At 53.4% G+C, this 19,349-nt stretch overlaps 1 protein-coding gene across 1 annotated transcript; it reads right to left on the reverse strand.

Moving 5' to 3' along the window:
• Window positions 1-1,734: 1,734 nt before the first annotated feature.
• On the reverse strand, window positions 1,735-9,264 carry LOC135423882 (protein DGCR6). Its single transcript, XM_064674537.1, has 5 exons — window positions 9,080-9,264; window positions 8,853-9,013; window positions 8,306-8,406; window positions 4,567-4,707; window positions 1,735-2,471 (listed from the first exon to the last, which is right to left on the reverse strand). The coding sequence occupies exons 1-5, from the start codon at window positions 9,199-9,201 to the stop codon at window positions 2,388-2,390; spliced, it is 609 nt and encodes a 202-aa protein (XP_064530607.1). The 5' UTR covers window positions 9,202-9,264; the 3' UTR covers window positions 1,735-2,387.
• Window positions 9,265-19,349: the final 10,085 nt, after the last annotated feature.

Here is a 19,349-nt window from a genome sequence, read left to right on the forward strand (position 1 = left end):
CACTGAACTGACCTCCTTACTTGGAGGGGACCTTGCACTCCTTGTCAGCCCAAAGTATAGGAAAAGGAAGCAGAAAACAGAACTTGTCCTTTCCTGCCACCCCTCATTCACCTTCCTACAGCTCCTGGGTGAACACGGGGCTGGCATGGGGCCGCATCTCTCCTGTCAGTCACCTTGTACCTGAACGGGGAACTCAATCCTCCGGTGCATCCCCTTGCCACGTCACTTCTGGCACACATGGAGCCCTGGGCAGGAACTTACAGTCCAGCTCTGTGGGTGGCTGAACCCAGCAAAGGGGCCCCCAAACATGTGTTCCTGGGGCACCGGCCAAGAGCTTGGGGGCTGCACAGGTCACTGAACCAAGGAGCTGAGACAGCTGAAGCCCAGTAATCCTGGGCAGCACTTCCAGCCCCTTTGGGTAGCTCTCACCAGGTCTCACCTGTGTCACTGGCAGTGCCACAGCTTTGCAGTGGGATGGTGTCACCCTCTGCTGACAAAAACAGCACTTGCTTAGAAAAATATCTGTATTCTCCGTGTTGTACTGCCCAGCTTCGGGGGACTGAGCAAGTGTTCATCTGCTTAAACCCTGCTGACCTGATCATGAGCCATCCCAGGTGCTGTACTCCCTTAGGATAATGCTGCCCAACAGTTACCACCACTGACCCCCTGCAGCTCTCTACCTCGACAAAAAGCCCTTCTGAAACCCAACCTGACCACAGGCATGGAAAATTTCAGCTTGGATCCAATCAGCTGCCTGGCAGAGCCATCCGCAGCCAGATGGTGGAAGCAGGAAGCCTGAGAGCTGCTGTTGTCATGGCAGTGCTGGAACAGCCGCCGTGATCCCCAGCACTGGCTGCCCCTGGAGAGATGGCAGCAACCAGCAATCCCAGATCAAGGTGGGCTCCAGTCCTCGCCCCAAAGGGCAGCACAGTGGGGCTGAACCCACCGGCAGTAACCCCAATCCAAGCTTCTCCAGCCACACCATTGCTCTGCTGCTGCTCCAGTGATTCCAGAGCACTTGTGTCAAGGAAGGGGGGAACCCTAGGAGGCAGCATGACCCCCAGCATCTGGGCATCCTTTCCTGTGATCATTCATCCCTGCTTTCCTCATCCTCACCCCGGGAAGCAATTTCCTTGCTAACAGCTCTGGCCACGAATCTGAACACAGATGCTGACTTCACTTGGTCAAGAACCAGTGAGTACCATGTATTCCCACAGGATGAATAAGGTGTCTCCAGAGGAGAATGTTGTCCACCTTGCCCGTCACCATTGCAGCAGTGGAGTGCAGGGCTCCCATCTGAGGATCCAGTGGCAACAGTTCCAGGTGGTTTGTGGGTACCCTGCAGTGGTGCAGGACCCACACCAGTCCACTTTCCAGCTCAGAATTTTCATTCAGGAGGTGGAGACCCCATACAAGCAGTGGGTCTTGTCTCCAGCTGCTGAACCACGGTAGCATCATCCCCACGGGGAACACCCGCCCATGACGGAAATGAGAAGGGGTCTCAGTCCTGAATTTCCAAAAGACTCATTGGTCCTTGTAGCTCAGATCTTCCATGTTTGTCTCCTTCACCACCAGCTCCCCCCACAAGTTCTTCCAATACTCTGAAAGGTCTCAGAAACACTCCAGGTTCCTTCCCCGCTTCCATCTAGCACACCATGAGCCCCATACTCCTCACTGGGGATGGGACAAACCTAATCATAACCACTGGCATTCAGAAAGCTGCAACCCCAGAAGGCAGGGCAGAGCATTTTATTTCTCTCCATTTGGAAACTGGTTTAAAGGAACGAAGCAAAAGCTCTCCAGCCTTCTCTGCTCTCTGAGTCAGTCGGAACACTGCTAACATTAGTCCAGTAACACTGGGTGAGGCCTGAAATCCTCCTTTAATACAGATGATACTGGTACCTGCCTGGAGGAGGGTCTGTGAAGGGTCTGCCTGTCTAAGAGGCTGTTTCTCCTTCAATCACACACAGAAGCATCTTCCAGCAGATAAACCTTGGAATTGTTGTTTCTCCCAAGTTTTATTCATCTAAACACAGGGCCACTGCCACACAGCAGGTCTGGGTTTGCTGCCTTGGCTGGTCCAGCCCTGGCTCAGTAATGGCCTTAGCTACACTGCAGGATGTTCATGGCAGGTGAACATGCTCATCAGCTCCCAACTGAGCCAGATGCAACGAACACCTAACTCTGATGACCAGAGAGGCAGCCTGAGGATCCCAATCCCCCTGTGCTGGGCTCTGCTCACCCCAGCTTTAATCTAAGTGCCCCAGCAAGTTCTTCTATACCCACAGCCTCTTCCTGACATGATACAAAGCAAATGCATGGACAGTTTGTCCTTTAGAGGAAAGTCAGAGGAAAAACTTTGGAAAGTGAATAGCAGATTTGCTCCTTCAGTAAAAAGCTTTCTCGGCCTCAGCTTCCTTCTGCTGCAACTTCCGAATCAGCTCCAGCAAATTCATCTGTAGAGTCAGCTCCTGCAAAGGGAAAGAGACATTTCTATAAGATGATCCCATTACCTGCTACAGGAAGCAGGAAGGACTGGCTTATACTCACCCCTCAAGAGCTACACGTTTTAAGGGAACAAAAAAAACCAACCAGGCAAATAGAAACCAAAGGCTTCATTGTGTTTAAGCATTTCTCTAGAATATAGAGCAGTAACATTTTAGTAGACCTGCTGCAAACTGTGGCTGTCTTAGGAAACCTAGGGCTTTCAGATTCCTTAAGGACTCAGAAATGCTCTTTCTTCTTGACTGTGATAAATGTGTAAGGGCCATGAGGGCTGGCCAGTTCTGCAGGCTGAGTAGGGGCAGTAGCATCCCCTTGCACCCGCACAGCCACATGCCCCAGAGGATGTTCTCCAAGTTCCTCCCCTCCTCCTTCAGCAGCATCTCCAACACCCTGACCCTTTCCCAGCACAGAAGGGCGGGAAGACGAGGGATCGCTTTGGGTACCCTCTAAGTGGGGTCCAAGCCAGGTGCAACACATGGCTGTGCTGGTGCATCAAATTCCCTGCAGGCATTTCATTCCCCATCAAAAACTCCCTTTTCCATGACTGAGATCAAGTGGAGACACCATCTCCTGTAGTCACCAACATCAGCTTATGGTTCCTTTACCATTTGCTCCTTCTTCGTTATGTTTATCTCAGAGACAACACAGTGGAGCTGCTAATTCGTAAGCCCAGGGCTGTGACTCAGCCCTGCAGACACGATGCTATGAAAATAAAAATCTATTTTTGTAAAAATACATCCAATGCATAAGCAGGCATTTCATACAGACTGGAAGGAAACACATCAGCTGATGGGAACCGTGTGGAGAACAGATTCCAGCAGGGATTTCTTGGTGGCATTCACAGGCACAAACCAAGATCTGGGTCGGGTTTGGCAGCTATCCTAAAAGCAAACATACACAAACCCAGCAAACAGGAACCCTGCTAAGGGTTATTACTTACAAAAACAAAATAAAAAGCAGGGCAGGAGGGCGAGAAAGGGCTGCCTGCATTATACAGCTGGGGAATAGCAGCACAGGGAAAATGAGAGGCTTATTCAAGGCTCCACAATTGGGAATCGTGTGGGTGGGTGTTAGAAAAATGCTTGTTTCGCTTCATTTAAGCTGTCTTTTCTCACCAGTAGGTCTTTATCTAACTGACATTTAATCAGCTGAAAAAACAGAGTTAAGAACAGCCTGTCTCTGCGTTCCCTGCTAACTTGTGTGGCTTTACAACAGGACTTGGGAAGTTTTGAGTTTTTTCATTCCTGTGGTGGCATAAAGACAACAGGGACAAACTCAGGTGATTGCTCAGACCTTTTGAGAGCGAATGCACTGGGGAAACTAGGAACAATTCTCTAATCACAGTTTGAGATCATCAGCTCCAGCAAGTCACATGCAAGAAGGAACAAGGTGCCTAATAAAGACTCCTGAAGCCAGTTTGTACAGTTAAGCTGGATACAAAAACCGTAAATCACTTATTTTTGTGTTATTCAGACCCATTTGAGAGTCACAGGAATGCAGGCTGTTGGCACAGTGTTTCTTCCCTTCACACTGGGAAAAATACTGCAGGAAGTTGGGAATGCTGCCCAGTGGTACCTGGGTTTCTGCTCCTTTGTTACAAACTGGGTAAGAGGTCTGCCCAGGGCACATCACCCACCAGCTGGGAGGCAAAGGTCAGATCGTTCTGTCTGACCCAGAGATCCAGAATACATTAACAGTGAACTTTTTTTTTAAATTAAAGATATTAACCCAAGAGTACTGTCAAACAGAATCATGGAATGGTTTGGGTTAGAACAGACCTTAAAACTCATCTCATTCCATCCCCCTGCCAGGGGCAGGGACACCTTCCATTAGACCAGGTTGCTTCAAGCCCCATCCAACCTGGCCTTGGACACTTCCAGGGATGGGGCAGCCACAGCTTCGCTGGGAAACCTGTGCCAGGGCCTCACCGCCCTCACAGGGAAGAATTCCTTCTCAATATCCCATCTAACCCTGCCCTCTGGCAGTGGGAAGCCATTCCCCCTTGTCCTGTCACTCCAGGCCCTTGTCAAAATACCTCACCTGCCCTGCCTGCACACCAACCTGGGGATTGGTGGTAATGTAGAAGCCGGACACCCCAGCCTTCTCCAGGGTGCTCTGCTGGTCAGTCACTTTTTGGTCCAGCTCTAGGACTATCTTCTCATCCATCATTCGCTGTTCCTCTCGGATCTGTTGCTCCATTGCCTGAAAAACACAACAGTCAATGGAAAAAGTGGAACATCTGCTTTCCTCCTGGCTTTTTCTCATTTCTAATGCTTTTACTGAAACCCAAGGGCAATCCTGAATCCTAATGAGCCCAGTGACTGCAGTGGTCAACCCACACAGCCCCAGGTCTTACCACCTCCACCTGCAAAGCTCCCAGTCGAGAAAATGCAGGGAAGTCATGGGAGCAGTCTGCTCTCCGTGTGTTTGGAGATGAGGAAAGAGCACAAGGAACCAACCAGTGTCCAAATGACTTTTCCTGACGAGCCACTGCCTGAGCTATGGCTGAGCTCGTCCAACAACTGTGTGCCCCTCTCAAGTGAGGCTAAAAGGGACTTGGAGGAGTAACACAGGCCACTGAAGCTCATCAGAGTGCCAGCTCAAATGCCTCCCAAAGACTCCCTGGACACTAACATGGAGCTGGAGCTGTAAATCTCACCCAGATCCTATTTATTCATGAAAGGATCTGAATTCTGGGGCTCTATTTTTGACAGACTGAGAACATTAGCAAACAAGGACTTTACCAGAATAGCTCCAACCAGAAGGACACTGCCCCTCCTGCCTTGCCAACATCTGCCCAAACCTCAGCAGAGAGAAGAAATAGAGCCCAGCAAACGTGGATGCCAAAGGCACTCCGGAAATCGGGAGCGGAAGCAGAGAGCAGGAGGACTGCAGGAGATGAGCAGAGCCCAGCTCAAATAAACACCTTTGTGTGTGCATAGGCAAGGTGATACACCCTCACCAGGTGCACTGAGCAGCAGAATTCCCTTGCAAGCCACACAGAAAACCAGGAATCATCACATTCCATCAAAATACAATGGCAGTCTCATTCTTCTAGGGTGAGCAGGAGGGTGAGGGGGGGATTCTGCCCCTCTGTTCTGCTCAGGTGAGACCCCCCCTGCAGAGCTGCCTCCAGCTCTGGGGGCCCAGCACAGGAAGGACGTGGAGCTGCTGGAGCAAGTCCAGAGGAGGACACAGAGATGCTCTGAGGGCTGGAGCCCCTCTGCTCTGGAGCCAGGCTGGGAGAGCTGGGGGGGTTCACCTAGAGAAGAGAAGGCTCCAGGGAGACCTGAGAGCCCCTTGCAGGGCCTAAAGGAGCTCCAAGAGAGATGGAGAGGGACTCTGGACAAGGGACGGAGAGACAGGACAAGGGGGAGTGACAGGACAAGGGTTAGATGGGATATTGGGAAGAAACTCATCCCTGTGAGGGTGGGGAGGCCCTGGCCCAGGTTGCCCAGAGAAGCTGTGGCTGCCCCATCCCTGCAAGTGTTCAAGGCCAGGTTGGACAGGGTTTGGAGCAACCTGGTCTAGTGGAAGGTGTCCCTGCCCATGGCAGGGGGTTAGAACAAGGTAATCTTTAAGGCTCCTTCCAACCCAAACCATTCCGTGATTCTCCTGCAAGAAATAAATGGCTCAGGTTTCAACATTTCAGTCATGCAATGTTGCCCCTATATAACACAGAGAACAGAGGCATGTGTTCAGCTGGAAATATCCATGAGGTAAAATTATTCTCACTGCACAGAAAGGGAGAAGTCACAAACCCCAGGATCTCCTACACCACTGGCTGGTGATTTAACAGACCTGGGAGGGAAGCTGAATGCATCCACGCTGCCACGATTCCTGGGGAAAATCCAGAATTTGAGTGACAGAGATCTCAACCACAAACAGTGTGGGAAAGAGCTGAGGTGTGTCTGAAGCATGGATGTATCCATGGCTCTGCAAAAGGCCTGACCTAATGAAGAGCAAGAGCTACTTCTTGGAACCTTTCCTGGATGCAATTAGCATGTCACAGTGAGAGAGTTTCACAAAACCACCTGCTGTTAAGGAGGATGCAGGACTTGGATCCACCAGAAGATGATCCTACACCATCTGCTCCAGAGAAAATACTCAGGGCAGGACCTTATTGGAATAAATGGGAGGAAACTCAAAGCAACTCAAGCCCCAATAGAAGAAGCAGAGGGGTGACTGTTCCTTCGCTACGGGATGCTGAGGGACCTAAGCAAGCTCTGTCCTGACACTTTCTTCAGTCCAGGGGTTCATGCCCTTTGCAGGAGATACAAGGGATTCACATCCCTCGTTCCCCAGATCTTCCTTCCTCCCAGCCATCTCAGTGTGCTGCCCACACCATCCTCTCCTCCACTTACTCTGCTGGAGGAGTGACTTCCCTTGGGGCTGAAAAACCCCCAAATTTAAGTGTCTCACATTGTTTTAGATTTGGCATGTGATTCTGGGTTATAGAAAAGTGCCAAATCTTCAAGAAAACTGAGGCTTAAACACAAGTTTTGCTTCAGCTCTGGTGACTGATGACCCTGTATGATGGGCAAAGCTTTTCTAAACACCGCAGGTTCTACTGAGAAGCCAAACATCTAAAACCTACACCTTGTATTACTTTCCCTGGGAGTCCGATCCCAAGCTGTCTTATGGGAGCTGGTCTTGGACACCTTTAACCACAGAGGTGTTCCTGTTAGACACATATCAGATGTTACAGAGATGACTGATCTGTTCCCAAAATGCTCTACAGCAGAATTGTCAGAGCATAAAAAAGGGAAGAAGTTACTCTATTAACACCTAGAAGAAGAAAACAGGAGACAGGCAAGGGAAGGTAAAAGGAAGTGGGATGAAGTTGCACAGCATGTAAGACAAGGCAAAATGAGACATATGTGGGTGACTTAATGAGTGAAAAAACATTGGAAAATGTTTAAAACAGGCAGTAGAGGTTATTACTTGCTGCAAGTCTAAGTCACTCAGAGACAGAATAACAGGGACAGCTTGGCTTTAGTCACCTTGACAGGAGGAATGTGGAAACACCAAAGGATTCAACAGTGAGTGCTGACACGGTGCTTATCATGGGCAAAGGCAGGAAAGAGCCTCTCTTTAAACAATTCTCATCTGCCTAACATGGAGCAAAATAACTTCCCCCATTTTTCTCCATCAATTAACATAACTGGCTACTTGCCTCTAGCTATCACCAACATAAAAAAAAGTCCTTTGGGACTGGACCTACAAGTGCCTTTTCCAAATACCTTGGGATGCTCTCAGAAACGATTGCTACACTTGGGAATCTCGAGGTATTTCCTCCTTATCAGTGCTACTAACAAAAATGCGATTTTTTTATTTTGAGTATTCTCTGCTATTGACTTGCTATGACATCATGGCAGATCTCATGCACCTACTCCATGTTTTCTATCACTTGCTTCCTATACAGGCTTCAGCCTGTCAGACAGTGATGAATCATTAAAGCACTGTGGAGAGCATCAGCTCTGGAGCAGGCTCCCAAACTTCTATGATTCCCAGATCATACCTGGACCGCAGCTCTCCTAGATGGCAAGAGCCTGGGCCCTGGGGGGACAAAGGGCAGAGCAAGAGGAGGAGACCTCCAAAATGGGGTGGGGAACCTAGGTCTGTGCTAGCAAGGCCAGCCAGGACGGCTGGCGGCTCCCAAGGCTGCAGGGTGGGAACAGTCAAACCCTCTGGAGATGCTGCGGTGCTCCTGCAGCAACAGGGCTGTGAGACCCCCGGGAAGGGACACGGCTCTGCATCCGCCTTCCCCCCCTCCATCTCCCCCACGGCCCTTCCTCACCTCCATCTCTCGCTGCTGGGCGGCGCGGAGCAGCGGCAGGTTGTGGGGCCTGCAGCACTGCTGGGCCTCCTTGTGTCGGTGGAACAGCTCCTGCTTCAGCCCTGCCACGGGCACGGGGGGCTCAAGAGGGCACGCTGCTGCCAGGTCCCCCCCAGTGCCACTCCCACCTCCCCCAAGGCCCTTCCCATAACATGCCCCCCTTGCGGCGTGGCTCTCCCCCCAGCAAGGCACCCACACCCTGCCTCGCCAAGCTGTCACCCCCACCACCCCTCAGTATCCCCAGAACCTGACCCCCGTGTCCCCCCCCCAGTGCCCCCACAACCTGCCCCCCTCGTGTCATCCCCCACCTCACAAATGCCCCAGGCCCGTCTCCCACTGCAGGGTCTCCACCGCCTCCCTGCAGTGCTGCCCCCACTGCTCCCGAGCTGACTTCCAGTGTACCCCCGTGCCCCAGGACCGCCCCGCTGTGTCCCCCCGCCCCAGCGCCGCCCTCCTTCCTCCCGTGTCCCGGGATCTCCCTCCGGGATCGCCTCCGGCCCCCGGGTACCGCGGTGCTCGCTGTGCAGCTGCCGCCGTTGGCTGTAGAGGTTCTTCTCGGTGAGGTGCTGGATCTCCAGGAGCCCCTGCACGATCTCGAACACCGTCCCGTCCAGCAGCGCCAGCGCCAGCTCGGAGAGCGTCGTGTACGAGAGGCGCTGCTGGCAGGGGCTGCGAGAGCACACCGGGTCAGCGCGGGCGCCGCGAGCAGCCCCCGCCCCGCCGCGCCGGGCTTACCTGGGCAGCGCCTTGACGAGCGCCTGCAGCTCAGCCAGGAGCCGGCGGTGCCGCTCCTGCTGCCGGGACAGGACGTGCTGCGGCTGCTCCTGCTCGGCCTCCAACCCGCCGGGCCGCGCCATGGCCGCTCCGCCTGCCCTCTGCGCGTGCGCGAGCCCGACCCGCCGCGCGCCGCCATCGCCCCGCCCCTCGGAATCCGCCAATCCCCGCCCCGATCGCCCCCTCGCCCCGCCCCCATCCCCGCCCCCATCCCCCGCCCCCTCCCGCCCGCCGCTCCCAGCACATCCTCGGTCTTGGCTTCTCCCGGCGGCAGCAGCGGCCCGCCGCCCCCGCCTGCCCTGCGACCCGTACTGGCCGCCGGCCGGAGATCTCCAGCCGGTTCCTCTACAGACCATCCTATGTGATGCACGGGGAGGGATCTCGAAGCGTCCCGCTGTTTCGGCTTGGAAGTAGCTGCAGATGTTTTAAATTACTTTATCAGGAGAGTTTCAGACGGAATTTGTCCGCTTTGGAATGGGTGGCACAGGGTGACTTTACCGCGGCCAAAAATGAGGTGACTGCCGGCATCGCCGGCACGGGTGGGATTTCACTGTCAGAGGTCATTCCAGACTGTGAGCTGGGGAACATTCCCTATGGACACATCGCCAGGGCCATGCTGGGCAATGTTTGTGGGTGCCCTGGGAAGGTCAAGGCTGCGTGGCTGCCCAGATCCCTTCCAATCCCTGAAAACACACGGAGTTATCGAGACCTGGAGCGGCGAGTGGTTCTCCCTTTGGGTGCTGGGGTGTAGGTGATGAGAGCTGGGACAGGCTGAACTGTGCATTCATGGCAGCAATCACAGGAAAAAGTTTCTGGCTTGAATCAGCAAAACGAAAGACCCGTTGAAATCGATTAAAAATGCTTTAAAAATATTGGATTTAATAAGACTTCAAAGCCTACAGAAGCTGTGCTGCCTCTTGAGGGGACTGGAAATGGATGTGTGAGAGAACATGAAGCATCCCCAGTCAAATGGAAAAACATCCTTAAATAGAAATTGCCTTCTTTCTACCCCCCCACCTCCCCTGTCATTGCCTCAAATTGCCATTCAAGGATCCCCAAATCCCAAGTGCTGGAGAGGATTTGGGTGGGCTGACTTCAGATCCCTATGCCTCTGGGCAGAGGAGTTGCTATGTTGGTCTGTCCTGCCCATCAGCTGCCCCGCCCGCTCTTCCCCCAGCCTGGGGGCAACATCCCCATGAAATGTCTTCCTCATATGTTGAACAGGTAAATTACCCCAACCCCACCCTCAGGAACCACCATGAGTTTGTGCTGTGCTGAAGGAGCCAGAGGACAAGTGCTGCAGCCTGCTGAGCTGCTGGGGAAGGGAAAAAAGGGTCCTTTGATGCAGAACTATGAGCTGTGCTGCCCAGCTTTGGCTGGGGCAATATCCTGGATCAATATGAAAACATCCCCAACACTTTGCTATCCTTCACCATGAAGATTTGATGGCAGCTTTTGCTAAATATCCCTCTCTGTCATCTGCTGTCACGGAGTTTTGCTGCCTCAGGGAATTCCTCCAGCAGCACAACCCAAAATCCCTTTGGCAGACAGGGGTGCTCAGGTATGGTGACCAAACTTCACCTGGAACAGGAGCAGACCAGCTGCCTCTCCTCACACAGCTGGCCACACTGGTGAGGACCTAAATACCACCTGCCTTGTCCCCTCCAAGAGTCACATCCCCATCGGCACAGCATAGAGCAGCCCCTGCCTTGATGTCACTGCCCTCATGGACTCACTAGGCTTTGCTCCCTTCCCAAGGCTCTTCAAGGGGGTTCAAGCCTGGAGGTGTCTCTCTGTGGGGAGGGTTGTCTCGACCCCAGACCCTGAGCGGCACCAGGCTGGAGGGAAGAGGCCGTGGAGGCTCCAGTGGTGCATGGCCAGGACGGTGGGCAGGGGCCATGGGGGTCACCCCTGCAAGTAGAAAGGGGGACAGCCAGGCAGCCGAGGGGTTCAGCCCAGGGGAGAGGGGGACACATTCTCAGGGACACTCTCCAGCTGTGCCAGCAAAGGAGTGAGCACGATCTGGTGTCTGTGCACCCCTGTGAAGGCAGAGGGAGGGGGGACGCCGGGCCCTCTGCTCTGCCGCGGACATTCCTCTCCCTTCCTTTGTGCTGCAGGAAATCTGTGCTTCCTCCCTTCCCAGCACTGCTGCCTCAATCGCTACCAGATGTGAGTCCCATGCGCTCCTCATTAGCCTGGCAGCTCTGGGTGCTGCCTCTGCATCCTGCAGGGTCGGGGATTCAAAGGCTGGGATTTTGGGGGTCCTAGGGAGGGGAACTGAGCTGGCATGTGCTCCATGAGGTACCCAGCCCTGGTTTGCACAGGGATCATTGCTGGGCCAGGATGCTGGTGGGGATGTTGGGTGGAGTAAGAGGGGCTGGGGAAGAGCCCAGTGGGACCTGCACATGGTTCCACCACATCATCCTGCTCCAGCTGCCTCTGGCCAGTGTGCATGGAGTGCTGTGCCCTGCCAGGCAGGATGAGGCCACATGCTCATGGCCATGGGAGCTCTGAGCAGGAGAGCAGGATGGTCCTTACCTTGGCACAGAGGAATCTTTGGCTGATCCTGTCCTGCTGCTGCTTCCTGAGCCCTCAAACCAGCCACGGGGCTTTCCTCACACTGCTGGTGCAGAAGAGGGTGGGCAGAAGAAGAGGAATGAGAACACTTCATGGGATGCAGCCTGTGACCTGGTGTGGGATGAGCAGGGTCATCCAGAGGGCCAAAGGTTTCAGTATCCCACTGGAGCCACTTGCCTTGGCCCTAAGCAAGGGGTTGGGTTCAGGCTTCTTATATTCACCTGCATGGAAGATATCTCCCAGGATGGAGAGATCTGCAAAATTGTCCACTGATTGTTTAGGGAAGGGATGCCTCAATGTCCCTTTCCTGCAGCAGGCACATTTGCACACTCAGAAATGCTGGAAAACAGCATTTTTAGGGCCTTGCTGGATCTTGAGTTGAGCAGAGATGGCAACAGGAGCGAGGTGTGCACAGAGCTCAGTGCACTGGGGCACACTGCCACAAGAAATAATCCTCCAGAGAACCCTGAATGCACACCCGTCCGCAGGAGATGGCTGTCCAAGCTTGGAGTCCCTGTGGGAGAACCGCCATGTCACCACGGCTCTGAATCACTGCTGCAGAGCCCTGAGCACCTCCACAGCCTTTGGTGAGAGTGGTATCACTGGGCAGCCAGCTGTCACTGAAAGAGGCCACTGCAGTGCTGATTGCACCAAACATGGCTTTACTGCCTTTACTGTGGAGCCAAGGACAAGTCAGGATCATCTGATGCCTGGGCTGGGAGCTGATGAGCATGCCACCAGTGGCTCTGCTCTCTATGGCACGTGCCAGAGCTGATGACTCGACAGCAGTTCAGCCCGAGCCATGGTGCCCTCAGCCCAAATCCAAGCCAGTCAGTCCCTGGCTGAGGGATGGAGCCAGGGTGCTCCTGGAGCAGCAACCCCCCACAGGGCTAGGTCTGGGGGACCCCTATCCCTAAGGGCTGTATCTGTCTCTCCTCAGCTAGCTTGGTTTGGATGGTTTCCCCAGGTCTCCTCCAACTCCCCTTTGGATCCTCCAAGAGCTGTACCAGCCCCCTGCAGCCCTGGGGAAGGGGCTACAGGAGCAGTCCCCTGACTCCGCTTTGCAATGGGTGCGTAGTCACCCACCACAGAGGCTTTGATACCCATCCCCAGTTCCCCTCTCCTTTTTCAAGCCATTGTAAGCTTGTGTGGGCCCTCAACCACATCCCCCAGGTGAGGGGAGCACATGACTGGGACCACCAAAGCCTCAGCTTCGGGCTCACTGGATTTATTTCAATTTAAACACTGTGGAGTAAAAGTGTTTCCCCTGCTCTGGCCTCTGGAGCTGAGTATCTGAATGGGAATTTCACCCCTGAGCTGCAACTAAAATAAGATCTGGATTGAGGTGGTTGCTGGCTCTCAGTGGTGCTGGGTAAAGCCTCTGTGCTCCCTTCCCGGCTTGGCTGGGGGTGTAGCCGGGAGAGCAAGGGCTGCTGGGCTGGAAGAGCTCGGCTTGACCTGCCGTGAGGAGCATGCATTGTTACAACATGTTGGAGAACATGTCCAGGCTTTGGTTGTCTGGGCTGAGCTCCTTGGGAACTCAGAGGAGGTGCTGCACACACACATCCTGGCTGCACAACCTTCCTTGGGATGGGACATGGATGCTCAGCCAGGGCAAATTCTTGTTGGTTGTGGCTCAGCATCCCACAAACATCCCGTGTCTTCATTACCTGCAGAGAGAGGGGTGTCAGGTCTGTTTGAGGTGGAGTGATGGGTCTTTACCACCCTGTGGACAACAGCCCTGCCTGGAGAGCCTGAGCAAGGGGCAGGAGCTGCTCCCCCGGGACATGCTGGAGGGGCTCCCAGATGGCTGGTGTGGGTGTTCCCAGGTCAGTGCATGGGGCTTTGTAACCAAGAATGAGCTGTGAAGAGACAGAAGTGTGTGGGCTTGGCTGGGAGTTGTGTGCAGGGGCCATGGGCTGCAAGGGGTGAGAGAGTGCAGAGGATGTATGGGATGCAACGGACACAGCAGACTGCAAGGGATGCAAAGGATGTAGTGGGATATAAGGGATTCAGTGGGCTGCAAAGGATGCAAGGGATGCAAAGGATGTAGTGGGATATAAGGGATTCAGTGGGCTGCAAAGGATGCAAGGGATGTAAAGGATGTGGTGGCCTGCAAGGGCTGCAAAGGCTGCAGTAGGCTATAAAGAATGCAAGGCATGCAAGGAGGCTGCAAGGGATACAGGGAGTGCAACAGGATGTAAGGGGTGCTACGGGATGTAAGGGATCCAAGGGATGCAAGAGTTGCAGTGAGCTGCAAGGGATGTGAAGGCTGTGATGGGATGCAGGGATGCAGCAGCCTGCAGCCAGTCCCTTCCATCCCTTGGCTGGGGCTGCCCAGTTGCCATCCATGCCCGTCTATGTCAGCAGCCTGACTTTGGCCAGGGGCAGAGACCCCAACTCGTGGGTCCTGAGGACCACTTGAGCAGGGCACAGCTGCAGGCTGCACTCCCTTGCCCTGAGGGTGACCAAACTCCAACAAGGCAGCTGCGACTCCTCTCCTGCAGATGAGGCACCCATCTAGCCCCACGCCCCCCCGACCCCCGCCCTGGCATCCTGTGCAGCTCTGCAGGGGGAGTGTGGCCAGCAGCCAGGGCCGATCATGTAGCTCTTAATGAAATCCAGACCAGGGCAGAGTGATGACACTGTGCCGTGATCTGTGCTCCCACACAGACTAAACAAGAGTGGATGCGGTGTGGCTGGGAGCACAGGCCTGGAGGTGAATGAGGTACCCGCAGTGCCGGAGCCTCTGCTTATCTTCCATCTAATTATTCCTCCTCTCCTGCTCAAAGCAGTTTGATAGAGTGCCCTTGTGCTTTCCCCTGCAAAAATAGGGATTTTTCTCAAATGATGCTTTCAGAAGCTGAAATAAAGGCTCAGGCTCTTGGGTCTGCCCAGTGATGTCTCCATGTGCTAAAGTCCCTTTGCTCTGTGCAGCTCATTGCGGCCAGGGATTAATTGGTGCTCCGGATCACATGGAAATGCTTCCACTACTCCATGGGGTTAGGAAGAGTCTTAAAATGGAGCCAAAGTGGGGTTGCTGGGTGGGCAGCCCAGGGAGGTGCTGCCTGCACGCCTGATGCCTGCTGAGTGGGGAGCTCCAGCTGCAGTGTGCACTGCACTGTGCCCCGCAAAAGGCACATTCATGTGCACCCTGTCCTTCAGGCTGGAGGGTTGAAGGCTGCAGAGGGTCCCCTGGAGACCTCAATGACCTGAGGGTCCATCCCCCGTTTGAAGCCCATATGATGCATGGCAGCAGAGGGCAGATAAGCATAAACTGTGGCTTTGCGTAGCCCCGAGTGCCCATCAGTGGGGACAAAATGACTTTAGAGTGGTGCCAGGTCCCACTTGCAGAGCCTGGAGCTGCTGCTAGGAGGTAACATCCCTGCCAGGCATCCTGCTGCCCTGTTTCCCAGCAAGTCCCTGCTGGAGCCCCATGAACTGCAAATTCTCAGGGAAGTGCCCAGCACAGCACTTGTTGGATTCAACATCACAAAGACCAGGTCTGTGGGCATGGTGTTGGGAGGTGCCTGGGTGGCACTGCCATGTGGTCAGTGGGGATGGAGCTGGCACCTGGATGCTGCAGGCTGGGGGCAGGAACAGCCTGACCTCTCCATCCTCACCTTCAGCTCCTCCAGCCTAGATAAATAGATAAGTACGTAAGTGTTTGTATGTGTGTGTATGTGTGTGTATATATGCACATATGTATATAAAAATAAGTAGAAATTAATATAAATATATAAACATATATATAAAAATATAGAAGGGTATATAACCATACTTATATTCTTATATATTTGTAAGTATATGTACTATGTACTCCAGGAGTATATAGGAGAATGTCTATGTCTATATATAAAAATAAATCTAGAAATATAAAAAAAAATTGCTCCTAGAATGTATAGGAGGGCATACAAATATATATATATACCCACACACAAAAATATGCATGTAATATATATACACACATATTTTTGTGTGTGGGTGTATATGTACATATGCTAGGGCTGGTGGCACAGGGTCCCAGAGCCACTCATGGGAACCCCCAGAGCACTGGGGACAGCCTTCTCCTTCCTTCAGGAGCCGGCATCCCACAGGAGCACAGTGCCCATCCTTGTTGCTCTGTGGGCTCCTTCATGCTCCCTGCATGGGAGCGGAGCTGGTGGGCAGAGGGTGGGCACGCAAGCAGGAGGTGATGGCCTGCAAAAGGCTTCTATTTATTGCCACTCATATGCCACCGGGGCCCTCCAGGGCCTTGAGGTTGCCGATGGCTGTAGTGATGAAAGGGAAATGATGGTGGTGTTGCAGTGGCTGCACTTCTTTGGGGTCCCGGTCTGTGGCGTGATCCGCACAGCCTGGCAGCGGGGAGCCCTGTACCAGCTGGATGTGGCTGCACAAGTACCTCATCCATGTGGCCTGGGGACATCCCAGTGCCCCCAGCCTAGCCGTCCCTGGAGTGTCCTGGGGAAGGCAGTCAGGGACCCCTGCATCCATTTTGGGGGGCAAAGATGGAAACAGCCATTTCCCCATGTGTAATGTAGCCACATGGAGCCACTACAGGAAGTGTCAGCTGAATAGATATTTATATCCCTATACCCTGATGGAGTTCCCCAAGCCCCTCATAATCCCCCCCCCCAGCACGAAACTCCCCCTAACACTGCTGTACCTCTTCCCAGTGAACACTGAGGGATAAATTTCCTATACAGCTTTGGGAGCCATGAGCTGTCTCCTGCGTGTTTTGTTCTCATTGGAGTTTCCCTTCTGAGTTTATTTTTGGTAGGGCCTGAAATAGGAAATGAATTGTTGGCAGCGGGCTGGCTTTTATCACTGCTCGCTGGCCAAGCCAAAACAAACGTGCTGTTGTCCAACCCAAAGGCTCCTTCTTCGCTTTGGGAAATTGGGAGGAAATGGGAAGATCAGTGTTACAGTGTTGGTGGAGGAGGGGAGGGGCCACAAGAGTCCCTGCACTCCTCTGATTCCAGGGATGAGGTGCTGGTGGAGCGGAGGGCTGGTGGCTCCATCACAGTATCTCTCGCCAGCCTCACCCACTGCTTCTCCTCAGCCGTGGCCACCACATTGTCACAAAACACCCTACCTGTCTATCAGGGAAGGTGGATCCTGCTCCATCTCAGGGGAGCAGAACACCTGGATTTCTCCATGTTATGACTGGGTTCAGCTGTTTTTTCTTGAGGTCGAAGTTTTCTGCATGTCCAAGAGAGCGGTGCAAAGCAGCTCAGAGCAGTAAGTGTGTTTAGTGTGTATAATCTTCCTGGTAAGCTCTCAGCTGCAGGGCAATGGATGGTTTTCAGCCTCTGCTGATTTGTGGACCCCTGAACAAAGCCCCCTCACCAGTGTCTGCCATGGGGAGCTGTCAGTCAGAGATATCCAACATGTGGCAGTGGGAGGAAAGTCTGCAGGATGCTTGGAAAAGAGATTCACAGTCGCATCATGAGGAGACATCAGTCCTTCATGATGCTGAGGTGATGGCAATGCCTCATCCATGTCCTTTGTGGTCCATGGCGTCACAGGACATTGCCTGAAGAAGATTCTAACCTATCTGAACTGGAAAGACTCTATTGAAAAGACCCTGGAGGCAGCAGAGGACCTCAGGTTGAACATCAGCTTGTTGTTCCTCAGAATAAGGCAAAGCCCACAGTGGGGGCTGCTGGGAAGGGCACAGGCACATACGTACACCTGAAGCAAGGGTCCAGTTGTGAGTCTCCTAGTTCAAGAGCGATGCGAAGAAACTGGAGAGGCCAGGACAAAGGATATCAACGTGGTCATGGAGCTGGCACGCATTGGGCCAGGAGAAGTGGAGTGGGCTGGGCTGGGCTGGAGGAAGGGTTCCAAGAACAGCCAGTGACTAGGATCATAGAATCACAGAATCACAGAATATCCTGAGTTGGAAGGGACACACAGAGATCATCCAGTCCAACTCTTGGCCCTGCACAGGATACCCCAACGATCCCACACTGCCCCTGAGAGCATTGTCCAAATGCTTCATGTGCTCTGGTGATGTGCCCACTGCTGTGGGGAGCCTGTTCAGTGCCCGACTACCCTCTAGGGGAAGAACCTTTTCCTAATATCCAGCCTAAACCTCCCTTGAGAGAGCTTCATGATGAAATTGAACCCTTCAGGTGGTATGATGGGGTAAAACCTCTACCAACTGAAGGTTCAGGTTGGACCCTTGAAGGAAATTCCTCCCTGGGAGAATGGCCCTGGGACAATCAAAGGGGGCTGGGGTATCTCCACCCTTGGAGATTCCCAAGATTCAGTGAGACATTGCCACAGCTGTCCTGACGTGATGGTTGGGTTGGAGCCTCTGGTGACCTGCCAGGACACACATCAGTGTCCGTGATGTGGGATTTTTGAATTTATCCATAGGCTGCTCACTTGCAGGCCCTCCTCTGGCTGGCTGGGGCTGTGATCAGAGCCCATGGGCGGGCTCATGCCTGGATGATGCTCTGCTGTCCCAGGATAGCCTGGGGACTGGGGCGAGCTTACAGTGCCCCATTTCCTGAGGCACCAGCCCCAGCTTTGCTGCCTGCATGAGTGAGAAGGTGCCCCGAGAGGAGGCTGGGGCAATTCCCAAATTCACATTGCTGAGTCACCATCATGAGCATCATGGCTGGTTTCCCCCTGAATACTCTTCAGTGCTGACATGAAGAGATGTGTATAGGACCATGTGATGTCTGTGACAAACCCTTCTGCTTTAATCGTCTTCAATTTTTGCACTTTTATTGCCTGGATTCAACTCCTTTCCTTCTCTTTTCCTAATCTATGGATAGTTATTAAACTGAGTCTCCTGGAAGCCTCTTCAGTTTCTCCAACAGCCTCTGTGGTGGAGGGATAGGGTCTTGGATGCCATCCCAGGTCTCATAGGTTCAGTGTCCCCATTTTTTGTTTCTGCACTCCTGTTCCAGGAGTAGTTTTAGCCATTGTCCTTCATCTTCCCAAGTAAAAACTGAAGGAAAAGGGAGGGAGAGTGAAGGAACTCTGAAAGGTGACCAGGATCCTGGGAAGCAACACTGACAAGTCCTGTGATGTCATTTTTCAGCTTTGTGCTATAAGATGATGCTTCTCCAGCCAGTGTCAGACACTGCACTGGCTCCAGCTCCACAGTGCTGAGCAATGCCCAGCAGTGTGCTGGAGCCCCATCCCCTCTTGAGTGCCATGCTGGGCTGGTTGCAGTCCTGGTTCCAGGTGGTCTCATCCCATCCTGGTGCCCACCAGCTGCCTCCATCACCTCTGAGATTGCTGTGGTTGACCTTTTGGTCTGGCAGTCTTCTGGGCCATCATCCAGATGTGTCCAGTTCTGGGCCCCTCAGTTCAGGAAGGACATTGAGGTGCTGGAGCAGGTCCAGAGAAGAGCAACAAGGCTGGTGAAGGGACTCGAACACAAGTCCTATGAGGAGAGGCTGAGGGAGCTGGGGCTGTTCAGCCTGGAGAAGAGCAGGCTTAGGAGAGACCTCATCACTCTCTACAACTCCCTGACAGGAGGCTGTAGCCAGGTGGGGATTGGTCTCTTCTCCCAGGCAGCTATCAGTAAAACAAGAGGGTATGGTCTTAAGCACTGCCAGGGGAGGTTTAGGTTGGATATTAGCAAGAAATTCTTTACAGAGAGGGTAATCAGACATTGGAATGGGCTGCCCAG

This window comes from Pseudopipra pipra, chromosome 18 (genome assembly GCF_036250125.1).
Source record: "Pseudopipra pipra isolate bDixPip1 chromosome 18, bDixPip1.hap1, whole genome shotgun sequence".
NCBI classification, from domain to species: Eukaryota; Metazoa; Chordata; class Aves; order Passeriformes; family Pipridae; genus Pseudopipra; species Pseudopipra pipra.

Coding starts and splice junctions, on each gene's coding strand:
- LOC135423882 (XM_064674537.1), bottom strand. CDS start 9,201: ATGGCGCGGCCCGGCGGGTTGGAGGCCGAGCAGGAGCAGCCGCAGCAC. Junction 9,014..9,079: donor CTCGTCAAGGCGCTGCCCAG/GTAAGCCCGGCG, acceptor GTGCTCTCGCAG/CCCCTGCCAGCAGCGCCTCT. Junction 4,708..8,305: donor CCCAGCAGCGAGAGATGGAG/GTGAGGAAGGGC, acceptor TGTGTTTTTCAG/GCAATGGAGCAACAGATCCG.